General features: G+C 33.5%; 1 protein-coding gene across 2 annotated transcripts in view; it reads right to left on the bottom strand.

Moving 5' to 3' along the window:
* Positions 1–13,487, bottom strand: part of LOC145297504 (sodium-dependent noradrenaline transporter-like) — a 345,266-nt gene that overhangs the window by 268,411 nt on the left and 63,368 nt on the right. Inside the window, exon 1 of one of the 2 annotated variants that reach the window (XM_080143401.1) lies at positions 1,191–1,434. The exons of the other annotated variant lie outside the window; for it this stretch is intronic. Within the exon in view, the coding sequence (XP_079999527.1) occupies positions 1,191–1,229 (39 nt within the window). The 5' untranslated portion in view covers positions 1,230–1,434. Of the gene's footprint in view, positions 1–1,190; positions 1,435–13,487 lie in introns of those variants that run through there. 2 annotated transcript variants of the gene reach the window in all.

Genomic DNA, 13,487 nt, shown 5'->3' with positions numbered 1-13,487 from the left:
CAGCTTAAAAAAAAAATTATCCCTACTTCCGGTATAAGTCATAATCCGGTATAAGTTATACTGTCTCTTTAGCTCATCTATTTATAAAATTATTTTCATCCCTATAAAAATAAAAGCAGCTCTAATGATCAACCGTTTTTATTTAATAGCTATCTATAGGGCGCAGAACACACACACACACACACACATATATATTTCTATTTTTTGGCAACATGTTTTTTCAATTATATTTCACTCGTTGTTTATACCAATTCTCTTTGCATAGAAGCTCAATGTACGTTCAATATGACGACAGAAAAATGACAGCACAGTTACATTCCAAGATGGAAATATTTATTTTTCATGCAAAACAGCTCCTCCAGCATGTTAAAATTTCGGTACAGTATTTACAGATCCGTGTATATATATATATATATATATATATATATATATATATATATATATATATATATATATATATATATATATATATATATATATATCTTCCACTCTATAATAAATATCAATATTGAAAATATTAATCAGTATTTATTTGTACATTCACACATGCACACACACGCACACACACACGCACACACACACACGTACACACACACACACACACACACACACACACATATATATATACATATATATGTACGTACATATAATGTTTGTACTTCCACGTTGTCACGCAAATATAAGCGATCAAACAGACATGCCTTTTTCCAGCCCCTGGGCGAAACCACTCCAAGAGTTGTTGTGAAGCAAGAAGGTAAATAACAACTCAGCTAATTACCTCATATTCACCTCACTGCCTGAAATGTATTGGGAAAGAAATCACATACTCTATAATAAAAAACAAAAATCAACGGAGCGTGTCACCGTTCCTTTTTGCCATTAGGAAATGATAATAAAAATATGTAAAACAAAATTGACATTATTCTATAATTATTCAAGTAACATTTTTTCAAATATATATATATATATATATATATATATATATATATATATATATATATATATATAGAGAGAGAGAGAGAGAGAGAGAGAGAGATATGAGTAGCGAACACGAACACTGGCGAAGCATGTTTCCTGTTATTCTATAACACAGGCACAATATATATATATATATATATACATATATATATATATATATATATATATATATATTGATTATTGATTGATAAAGAAGAAGTGTTGTTACCCACCTGGGCATCTTTGTTTTCAACAACGCTGTCAGAGGACATGCTGGTCTGAACCACGGAGGCCGGACGAATCCGAGCGCAAAATTATGGATCCACGAACGCGCAATCACTGAGACGCGACTGCTGTGCCGTTTTTTTCTCCACTTCAGAATGCCGTCGACCACTGAGCGTCATCAGAGACTGGCTAACCCCTCCCACTTTCTTAGATATCCTACCCTACCACCTCGGCTACTCCCCTTTTTACTCTATATTTCATTTTCTTACGCTTTTTTCTCATCCATCCAGTTAATTTTTTTTCTCTCTAACCTCATCTGTTTTCTCTCCTTCAAACATCATTACCGCCATCGTATGGACGATCCCGTCAAGCCAAGAGCCAAAGCCAATTGACGGATCAGCTAGAAGGATTTGAATATGAGGGTAGAAGAAGAAGAAGAAGAAGAAGAAGAAGAAGAAGAAGAAGAAGAAAGATTTAAAAAAAATAAAAAGGAGAAAATGCACAAGGAAGGCAATCAGAAAGAAAGCAAATAATAGTTAATAATTGAAAGTCATAAGAAATGATAAAGATAAGAAAACGTTATAAATGAAATAGAAAGAATGGAAAGTGTAAAATAAATTAAAAGAATAAAAAAGACAGAAAAAACAGAAAAAAAAGAAAACGAGAAAAGAGAAAATGTACTAGCAGGCCGCCCGACGTTGCCCAGTCGTAAAATATGCATAATATTATAGTTTAATAAATATACAAGTCTTAATGAATAGAATGCCGTAGATATTAAATGTAATGTTAAATTCCTTAAAAACAAACTCAAGTAAAACGTACGATAACCATTAAATCAACTTGACATGATCTTTTAAAAGTGTTTTCAAACATACTTATTCTTAACATAAGTAATCTGCCATATATACGATTCGTGCATACGTATTTGATAAACAGTTGATCAACAGATAAAAATCCGACGACCGCCGCGTACCAACATTTTAGTTTTGACTCCTTAGCAGCCCTTTTTTTCAGATGAAAACTGATTAAAAAGTTATCACATGTCTGAATTCCCTGTATACCAAATTTCAAGTCTGTAGATCAAAAATTCGTTGAGTATATAGGTTGAGAAGTGTCCTCAAACATATACACACATTCAAACTTTTATAGATATATATATAGATAAAAAAAGGGGGGGAATTGAAGAAAGAAGGACAAGGAAAACGATAAAAAGATTTTTTTAAATGAAAGAAAGAAAAACGAAAGATAAAAAGTTGAAGAGAAAGAAAAAATGTAAAAAAAAAAAGTCGTGAAAGAAGAAAGAAATGTTTGCTTGATTGATGAGATGTTTTATCAACCGTTTTGGGTTATCTAATACTGAAGAGATTACTTGATTAGTACTTTTTGCAAATATCTTTTTAGATTTTAGTGTGGTTATTGAAATTTGATAGATGTTAGCTATATGTTTTGTGTTATAAAAGTATTTTCTCTTTTTTTTTCGTTTATATTTTATTGTATATCTTTGTTGTTTTTAAAAACTCTATGAGGTTGTTAGTGCTACTTTGCGGAAGAATCTTTTAAACTGTTTTCTTGATAATATTTTTTGCGAATTTATTGAAAATCTTTGCAATTTATTACAATATATTTTACGGTACGAGGTTCCTGACGTGGAATACAGATGAGAGCTTCTTCGCCGTTTAGTATAAATATGAGTGTGATCGCAGTTTGTCCTATTTGTAGTTTTACTATTACTACTTTTTCCCGTCTTGTCATCACCCCATTAGAGATGTTGTCCTCTGCTTTAATTTAAGGTGTGACTTAATTTGATAAAGCTTTTGTCCCATTTACAATGCCTTCCCACGAAACAGAATTAGACACCAGGGTAGTTTTTTTTTTAACGTAATGCCATATACCTTTAAGATATTGGCCATTTTTCCTCTATGTACAGAGTCGAATACTTTGGAGAAAATTACCAAGAGTATGACTGCCTCAATGTTTTTAACTTTGACTCCTTCGATTAGTCTCCTGGCAGTAAGCATTTGATCAGTAGTAGAGTGACTCTTCCGAAATACATTCTGGTTCTTCCTGAGCACTTTTTCGATCTTTGATTGGATACGATTGAGAAGCATGGCGCTGTAGATTTTCGCTGCAATTGGAGTGAGTGTTATTTCTCTGTAGTTGCTTGGCATGTTAAGACACCTTTCTTGGATAAGGGAAGTATGCATCCTTCTCTCCAGACATGAATAACAACTTGATTATATGCAGTATTGCATGAATCAAGAAGGATGTCATTGAAGCTGCCTGTCTTTCAGGCTTCTGGTGGCATGTCATCTAAACCTTCAGCTTTACGATTCTTAATCTTCTTTAGTGCAGCTAGAAGTTCCTCTATTGTAAGTTATCCTTTTTCAACACCAATATAAATGCCAATATCTCATACGGCATTCCAAACAAAGTCATTAACGCTATTATAATGTTATACAAGCACACTTGAACAATGATCAGATCGACAGATGGTGACACTGAATTCTTTGGCATTCGCGCTGAAGTTCTTCAAATAGGATACTCTAACCCTTTTCATTTTATTGTCTCTCTTGATTGTACACTCACATCTCTGTTGATATACACAGCAAACTTGGTTTCACCTTAAATGAATTCAGAAGCAGACGCCATCCATCAACACACATAACTGACGCAAATTACGCGGACGATATTGCTGTTCGCAAATATCTGCTAATGCGCAAACGCTGTTACGTGAGCTACAAATCTGCAAATAGTATCAGTCTTTACGTTAATGCGGATAAGACAAAGTTTATTACTTTTAAAGCTCTAGATGGAACAACACTGAAAGAAGTCACTGTGTTTACGTACTTGGGACGCAACATAGGTTGCACGGAGAGCGATATCCAAATCTCAAAATCTCAAAAGCATGGACTGCATTGGATAAGTTGCGGTCAGGATGAACTTCAAGGCTAACTGACAAACTGAAAAGGTAGTTCTGTCTGTCCTTATTTACGATGCTACAACCTAGCCACTCACCAAATGATTGGAAAGAAAGCTAGACGGCACATGAAACAGTGTTTAATATATCTTGGTAAGATCATCCCAAGAAGCAGCAATATATGCCATATCTACTACCATCAAGGAGCGACGTTCATGATTTGTCGGTCATTGCCAGAGGAGCAAGCAAGAGCGGGACAGAAATGTATGGCTATGGACTCGACAACGCGGGCGCACAAACATAGGACCTAGATCCATGTATATTCAGAAAATTGCACATGACGCCAATATATATATATATATATATATATATATATATAAAGAGAGAGAGAAAAAGAGAGGAAGAGAGAAAGAGAAAGAGAGAGAAGGTATCATTGGTTTGCTTAATGACCCCGACCAGTTAGACAGATTTTGTATTTGGAGGAGTTCCATGACTCTTGCCATTTAGATACGATATGTTTGTTGATTAGCGGTCTGTAGTTAGTATAGGGTACTTTTATATTGCTAGTACATTGTTTTAGTTATCCTTTTGCAGCTATGTCAACATGTTCATTCCCTTTAAGTCCTATGTGTCTGGGAAATATTTGTGTTTTAGGAGATATAATTAATTATTTGTAAGAGATTAATGATTAAGTTTTTGTTTTTTTTAGTGACGTTAAAACTGATAATGAGTCTGAGAGTATTATGTATTTGAAAAGAAAGTAACCAAAAAGGATAAAAAGAAAGTGTTATAGCAATAAAAAGGGGGCATAACTCTAAATAGAGAAAGTTAGAGTTATCACCCTTTAACACTCCTTGAAGACGAGAGTTCTAGAGGCTGGGGAGAGACTAGGAATATAGCGATACATGTGGACACGCAATATCGTCATGTAAAAATCTAACAAGTTCAACAATATGCTAATCACCTAAAACACGCTATACATCTAAATCCCCGCCTCCTTAAATTTGCTGCGAGACTCCACACAACCATTTAATCCATTCCTTTCGTTCCATCCGGCATGCTCTGAATAGAACTGTAATATCCACCATCTGAAATGGGGAATTTTCTCCAAATATAATGTATTTGTCACAGACATAACAAGTAAGGCATTTATACTTAATACAATTGAATAAATATATGCATATATAGACATATATGTGTGTGTACTTATTGTTTTCGTCTTCTCTCATCAACACCGTCTATATCTCATTCCTCGCATTGTGATAGCCTTCTAAATCTCTACTACAAATAATTTAGTGTTTCTACTGTGAAGAAAATGGGTCAAAATACAAATAAGCATGTATAATTATCCAGCGATCCTGATATTAAATTCTCCGAACACAACAAACGTGACGACGATTATGAGATGAGATTTAATTCCAAAACTCAAAAACCAAGAAACTCACATTATGTATTCGAAAGGAAAATAACAAAAAAGATAAAAAGAAAGAAAAGAAAAGGGAACCAAAGTGTACGTTGTAAAAAAAAGCAAATGTGCGTAAGTAACAAAAGAACGAATGCGTTAGACAAAATGAAAAAATAAAAGAAAGAAAGGAATAAAAAGATAAAAGTGGGGGGGGAATAAAGTGTAATAGATGAGAGGAAGAAATAATAAGACATAAACATGATTCAAGTAGTTTTTGAAAGCAAATAAATTGCTGAAGTTATGTAAGATTTAATAAGGAGCGGCAATGCTTACTTGAAAAAAAGTTTATATTTACAAAAAATAAAGACTATTTGAACGAGTGGTGAGAAGTAGGAGTATTTAAAAAGAAAGGAATGTACTGAGAAGTGACATAAATTGTAATTTTCTAATATATAATATGTCCATCTAAAAGTCAAAAGCTACGAAACAAACACCCACAAAGTTGGTATTTTCTTGATTGGGGTTTCTCGGGATGAATAATATCTAAAATGAAACGAAAAATACTCATCTCTGGGGTGGGGGTCAATTTTTCATTGCTACTATGTACGGAATTGGAAAGAAAATACAGTCAAATGTATGCCCAGTTAAAGAAGAATGGGCTGAGTGGAGGATAAAGATAGAAGAACTGATAAGAGGTAAACAGATAAAAGCTTCTTTTTTTTTGCTCCAGTCAACGCCGGATAACTCTGCTAGTAAGAAAAGAAGAGACAGAGACAAAAAACAACCTATCAGAAGCAAGAAAAGATACACACGGTAAAATGGCTAGATAATTTTTCAGGGCGTATGGATTCTGTTAGGGCATTTAATACCATGAAAGATAAGTCATCGGGCGTTATACGGTCGTAAGATACGCTGAAATGTATCTTAATTAATGGAGATTTCGTATTCATTATTATAGAGTTGATTATCTCCTATATAATAAAAATATTACAGAAATTGTCCCTGAACCAAAGTTTACAACAACAGATCCCACATGAAAAATCCAATACATCTAACCGAATAGCCACTATCGTATTTAGCTTTCGACCACCATTTTAGACACATTTAGTCGTGATAATAAAATGCTACATTGCATCCTACGAGCAACATCATCACAATCGCAACATCTTTAGTGGAAGGAGATCCTATTTTTCTTTCTAAATCTTAAATCCTACAATCGCTACTATTTGATACCAGGAACAATTCTACATTTTCCTATGCTACTGAGATTACACTGATTGCAACCGCTTAGTAGATACATAGACATAACATACTCTTTCAATTTCCCAATTCATAATTAATAAAGTCTCCCTTGATATAGTGCGCTTTTCTTATTGGTTGCGCTCTCACATTTCTCATATTCTACAATCCTATTCTTCCCTATATTAACGAACGGTCGTTGACATTGAAATATGGCGTCACTGTACACAACTTTTGGTGATTAACGTAAAACATACCCCTGTCAAAATTCTTCTTTTTATCTATAAGAGAAAGACTATTTTGGAGATCGGATTTTTTTTTCGATGTTCGATACTTACCCGGATGACTTTCTGTACAAAACATCTAAGAACACTACCAAACATATAAGTTACCTTTGTGTAAAATTTGCAAAAGATAGGCTCAGTTGTTTCGGAATCTATTAGGTACTCGTACACACTCACGCGTACACACATGTGACTTTTATATAATTAAAGAGAGAGAGAGATCCACACACACACATACACACACACACACACACACACATATATATATATATATATATATATATATATATATATTACCAATGCACATCATGGTCTCATTCATATGTGAAACAGAATCTATCGCTTAGATGATATTTGCTTAAAATTATACATCTACTGAACAAGTTCTTCTACAAATCATTTGTATTAAAACAAAATATGTGCGATTTCGGTATGAAATTACTCAATAAGGGTTGGCAAATAAGAGAGAATGAAAAATAAAAACCATAAAATTGTTCAAAGCAAAATCAAATTAATTTAAGGGGGTTTAATTTTAGAAGATTAGATTTTAATTAATATATTTCTTTTTTATTTTTATCTTAGACCAGCTACTAAGATAGTAAATATATAAAAAAACATTCATACAAAACTTTAATAAATAGCATATCTTTAATGGGGGTAGAAATATAAAACGTGTTAATAACAATATTGGTTTTATCAGAAGTCCTTAGTAAATTACGTTTCGAGGAATTATGATTAGCTAATGGATCTTATTAAATTTTAAGTTTTTATTATAAATATTTTATTAATAATATCTCATAGTGTTTTGCTTGATATTTTTCTATTCATAATTTCTTTTTTAACAAGAACGAAACCTCGGACATGTGGATCTAATCCTTTCCCATTTTCAAATATGGCGGCTTATTATCTGAAGAAGGTTGGAGGTTAAATCGACCGAAACGTTCTGTAAATAACACTAGAGGTGAAAATAGTAATCTGAATTATTCAAATAATATTAACAATAATTCCTCATCTCCGGAATTTAGAAGAAATAATTTAAACGTTTTCTTTTTTTGTGAAAAAGCGCGAAAAATGATTGAATATTGAAAATAAATAAATTTGTAAGAGTAAGGAATACCCAAATGTCTTCTCTAAAAGTAACATTTTTTATAGAATTTGAATTTTCACGATTTTTATAATTTTGTCCAAATTATAAAGGAAAAACTGACAACTGAAATAAGAAGGAGATTCTCAATCACCACAACTGTTTATTAGAGGTCATGATTATTAGAGATTATGATTACTAGCGACCACGTTTATTAGAGACCAGGTTTATCAGAGATCACTTTATATAGATCAAGATTATTAGAGATTATGATTACTAGAGACCGCGTTTATTAGAGACCAGGTTTATTAGAGATCACTTTATATAGATCAAGATTATTAGAGATTATGATTACTAGAGACCACGTTTATAAAAGATCATGTTTATTAAAGATCACGTTTATTTGAGATCACGTTTATTTGATATCATGATCGCATTTAGCAACAAACTGAGGAAGTGTAATGTCAAATACAAGTTCACAGATAAAGAATGAACGAATAAACCATCGCATGTACAAGGGTTAGACAAAATAAAAGAAACACCTTAAAAATCAACAAAATTTATTTTAATATGATGTAGGTCCAGCTTTTGCGACAATTATAGCCTCAATTCTCCGAGGTATTGATTCATACAAATTGTGAATTGTTTCCAAAGGAATTTTATTCTATTCTCCACCTAAAATAGCCCCCAGTTCTTTTAGAGAAGATGGCGGCGGAAATCGATTTCTTACTTGAATCTCCAAAATCGACCATAAATATTCAATAATGTTGAGATTTGGGGATTGTGGTAGCCAAATCAGATGCTCAACTTCATTGGAATGCTCTTCGTGCCAATCTTTCTATGGATTGGGGTATTATCATCTTGAAAGATGGCGTTCTCCTCCGGAAACACTTCTTGAACCATAGGATGAACTTGGTCACCGAAAATTTCTATATAGTCTCTACTGTTAATCCTACATGAAGAGTAATCATCGGTCCAGCGGATTTCCAAGAGATACCACCCCAAATCAGAACCTCCGCCATGCTTTACGGTAGGGAAAAGGCAGTCTGGATAAAAAGCCTCTTTCGGCTGTCTCCAATGGTAGACTCAGTCGGTGGTCGAAAATAAGGAAAACGATGATTCGTCAGATAAAATCACATTTTTCCACTGCTCGAGGGACCAATTTTGGAGGTTTTTACACCACTCTAATCGCTTTGAAACATTTGTCTTTGAGAGCAGAGATTTTCTAATTGCAGTTCTTCCGTAAAATCCAGTTTTTGTGGAAACTAGGTCCTGTAGATGTTTATTGAACTCTGTAGTGATTTTAGAAGACGTCGTCTTGAGATCTTCTCTAACAATTCGCTTAAGTGTCCGACAGGTTCTTTCAGACATCTTCATCTTTCGACCAAACTTGTGCTTTTCTGAGGACGTTTTTCCTTCTCTTTTAAAAGTAATTATTACTTTTGAGACATTGCTTTTTGAAACTCTAAGCATTCGTGCAGTTTCTGTTACACTAGCACTCGCCATATGATCCCCAACAATTTAGCCTCTTTGGAAGTCCGTAAGGTTTGCCATTTGTATAAGAAAAGCTTTTGATTTCTTTAAATATCTATAAAAGAAATGTCTTTTCATTAAGCATATCATGACAAATAAAATGATTTATAGTTGTTGTTGTTAAATTTGCTATTTAATGGGCATTTCTTATATTATATGAAATATTTTTTAAAAATTCAAAACCCTTACTCGAGAATCTGTGTTTAAATGTTCACATTACGAAATATTGGAATTTTATTCTATTTAAATCTTTTAAAAATTAAATATTTTTTTAGAATTATGGTTTTTGTTGCTGATGTAATTCAACTAATTATATTACATATTATTGAGAAAAACGTTGATCTTTTTAAAAACAAGATAATATTAATTTTATGTTCATTTTTGAATTAATAATTACAAGGTAAGTGAAGTAACGGGTTTATACATATATGAATATTTTTAAATTATTTAAACTCTGTTGCGATTTTTATGAACCTAAATTTATTTTGTTTAATGTTTGTAAGATTAAATATCGGGAGGTAAGAGCATCTAAACATATTTCCCTTCATATATTAAACGAAAAATGCTTTTAGAATATAAGATAATTTAAAAATGAATAAGTATTGAAAATTTTATATAGATCTGACAATTAGTAGATTTTTGCTAGATTTATTAAACACGAGTATGTTTACGCTTTTCGAAATGATCACTGCATGGGAATGCTATTTAAGGTATTGATGATGTAAACACAATTTGGGTCTCGCATTTTTTTTGTACGCTGAAAAATAATTAAACAAAGTATATGCTATTGTATTTTAAGCTTCTTCTTTTAAGTGATACAAAAGTTATGATGATAATATTAAATTAGATTACAGTTACATCGTGTTATATATTGTTGTGTCGTAACACAATAGTAAAAGAAGAAAATCAAGTTGAGGTTGATTTAACAAACGAAGTGTATTTACATCACTGATACAAAGGTAGGAATACAGGTATTACTGACTAGCACTTAGGTAGGCAGTGGAGTACTGTCGCTCCTTCTCACCAGTATAGACATTACTGGCACTATATATATAGCGAGAACCGGTGTAATTTCCCTTATGCATAGAAAGGCCCGGTATAACACATATAGAGGAATTAAATCTGTCACACATTGGAGGTTCCTAATTCTAATTAGGTAACATTAATTGTTGCCAACATCCGTTATGACATAGTGTAAACATATTTTTTGTATTAAATATTTATGAACACATTTAAATTTGTTTTTAGATAAGTATAAGCAATCCCAATACGAGGGGCTTAATTCGGTTTTCCCTTTCCTCCGCAAAGCATCTCTGATTATAGCAATCGACGCACGACAGTTCTAGTGAGTTCTGCTGAGATTAGAGGGCAGTTCCTATTCCATAGACGAATACCACAAATTTTTAGGTCGAGGATTTTTATGATAGTTGCTAAATTTTTCAGATGCCCACTAACGCGGTTGCTTTAATTGCATTCTGAGGTGGAAGGAAAATGTCTGGGATCAATTCTTCTGCTTGACGACGAGTAGCTTCGCCAACCGTTTGCAGACGTTGTTGTAAGAGCACGGAAATTGGTCGCAGATTCAGCCATTGTGGTAAGCAAGTTACAGATACTCGATCAATGCAACATCAAAGTAGAATGCTAGAAATGAGCCGTTGCTGAATACGTCAACATTTTGATGATCGTTAATCTTCGTCGGCTTAGTTTCGAAGCCGTAGAGAAAAATGTTATTGGCAGTCGCCTAGTAGATACATCCTTTGATGGCCAATGAGAATTTTCTTTAGTTGCAGTATCGCGAAGCTGATCACGAGGTATCAAAGTGATTTTTAACTTGACTGTAGATCCGAGATAAGCGTGAAGGTTCTGCATCTTCTATATCGACCTTGATCTTGAATTTGACCTTGATCTTGAATTTGACCTTGATCTTGAACTTGACCTTGATCTTGAATTTGACTATGTTTATACGCAAGAAAAAAACACCATTTAAAGGTCATCGACTTAACAATAAATATGCATATCCACTTAAACAAAATATGATGAGAGTTATATATTTCTCAAAAAAATCTATAATTGGTTAGAACGTTGGAACAATATTTAAGGAAATTCTGGAAAACTAACTAAGGAAATCTGGGAAGGAAAGATATAACTTTTGACCCTTCAAATTGGCCTGTATATCTTAAGTTGCTATGGGTTGGGAAAAAATGTGTCCCTCTCATTAATCAACTTAAACAAACTATCAACAATTGTTTTTCGTCTGTTTAACCTCGGGTTATTTTCAATACAAAACCTGCATTTTCTTCTTTCAAAAAGGACGGTTTGCCTCACACTAAACTTAGCAATATTATATATAAATTCCAATGTCAGTGTGATGCTGTCTATGTCGGGCGAACCAGCGTTCATTTGAAAACAAGAATTAGACAACATGTTCCTTCACGTTTTCGAAAGAAAAAGAAAAATCTTCTTACCCCCCCCCACAATAATTGAGATTCCGCAATGGGAAATCATTTATTGGACAACCCAGAATGTAGTCAGGGTTAGGGTTAGGGTTAGGGTTTTGGACGACTTTTTTTTCAATTTTATTTCAAGGCCGGTCGAGTAGTCATTTGAAAACTCTCGAATTCGTCTCCACTGCACGCCTCAAACCCTCTCTCTGCAGGCAGAAACGGTTTATGAATACCCTGGATCTTTTAGGCGAATTAGAAAGATATACTTTAGATATGATCCCCCTCGCCGTTCCCCCCCCCGTATATTTATATACGGGTTATCATTCTCCATTCCTGATAGTTTTAATTTTTAAAATAATATTCATTATATATATATATATATATATATATATATATATATATATATATATATATATATATATACACAAACATGTTAATCTATTTTATTTTATCCTTTCCCCTTCCCTCTTCCCTGTACATATATTTTATTATAATTGTAAATAATTCGTTCTCATTTTTGTCATTAATTTTAATTTCCTCCCAATATTTTCTTAAAAAAAAAAATGACATCGTTTGCCCCTGATGAGGATGGCGAAAGACGTCTAGGGTCGAAAAGAATTATTTTTTCTGTCATATTTATATATCGTTTACAGACGGCATAATCGTGTTGAAAAACCGGTTCTCAGCAAAACGTTGAAGTTAAACAATGATGATCCTGGCCAGTACCACATGGGTGATCATTTGGGAATGCTAGGCGCAATATGTACCGCGTACTATCTGAGGGCGTGGTTAAACTGGGGGAGATTCACCCCTAGTCTTCGTTAAGACATGCATCTAAGGAGAAGGAACACTCTAAGGCAAAAATCTGAGTTCTACTGCGTGCTCTGTCTTGTGGAAGCCGTTGCACCGATTGAGATTAGCAGTTAGCAACAAGAGTGGTTGGTTCTGAACAAAGCCTTCACCATTATAAACAAATTGTCTGTGTGGATTACCGAACAACTTTGTTGTTATGGCGGAACTGCATACGTTAAAATCGACGGTAGAGTGTATCATATCGTTAAATCTTCCAGATGACTTGCATCAGCGTATTTTTTTTTTTTGATCGATTTTTTTTTAAAGTGTTTCTATTTTTTTACTCTCTACATACCTGAGCAGCAATGTATTGTAGAAGCTGGTATTTTGCTATTCACACAAGTCAACAAACGATCTGATTGGAAACCTGTGGTGTTCTCTGGAAGCTGAGTGACAACAAGTCTCCCCAGATGTCCATTTCTCTCCACCTCCGATAGCATTTGCAAATAAATTTGCATCATCGCAACAGCCTCTTACCATTGATTTCTAGCTGGCAGTGGCCATTGGTTTATACAGGAATTTGAGTGACACTAACATTCACCAAAGT

This window comes from Euprymna scolopes, chromosome 18, assembly GCF_053919585.1.
Source record: "Euprymna scolopes isolate OS-2025 chromosome 18, ASM5391958v1, whole genome shotgun sequence".
Lineage (NCBI taxonomy): Eukaryota > Metazoa > Mollusca > Cephalopoda > Sepiida > Sepiolidae > Euprymna > Euprymna scolopes.
The sequence above is the reverse complement of the archived record's forward strand: the minus strand, read 5'-3'. Positions and strand labels throughout refer to the sequence as shown.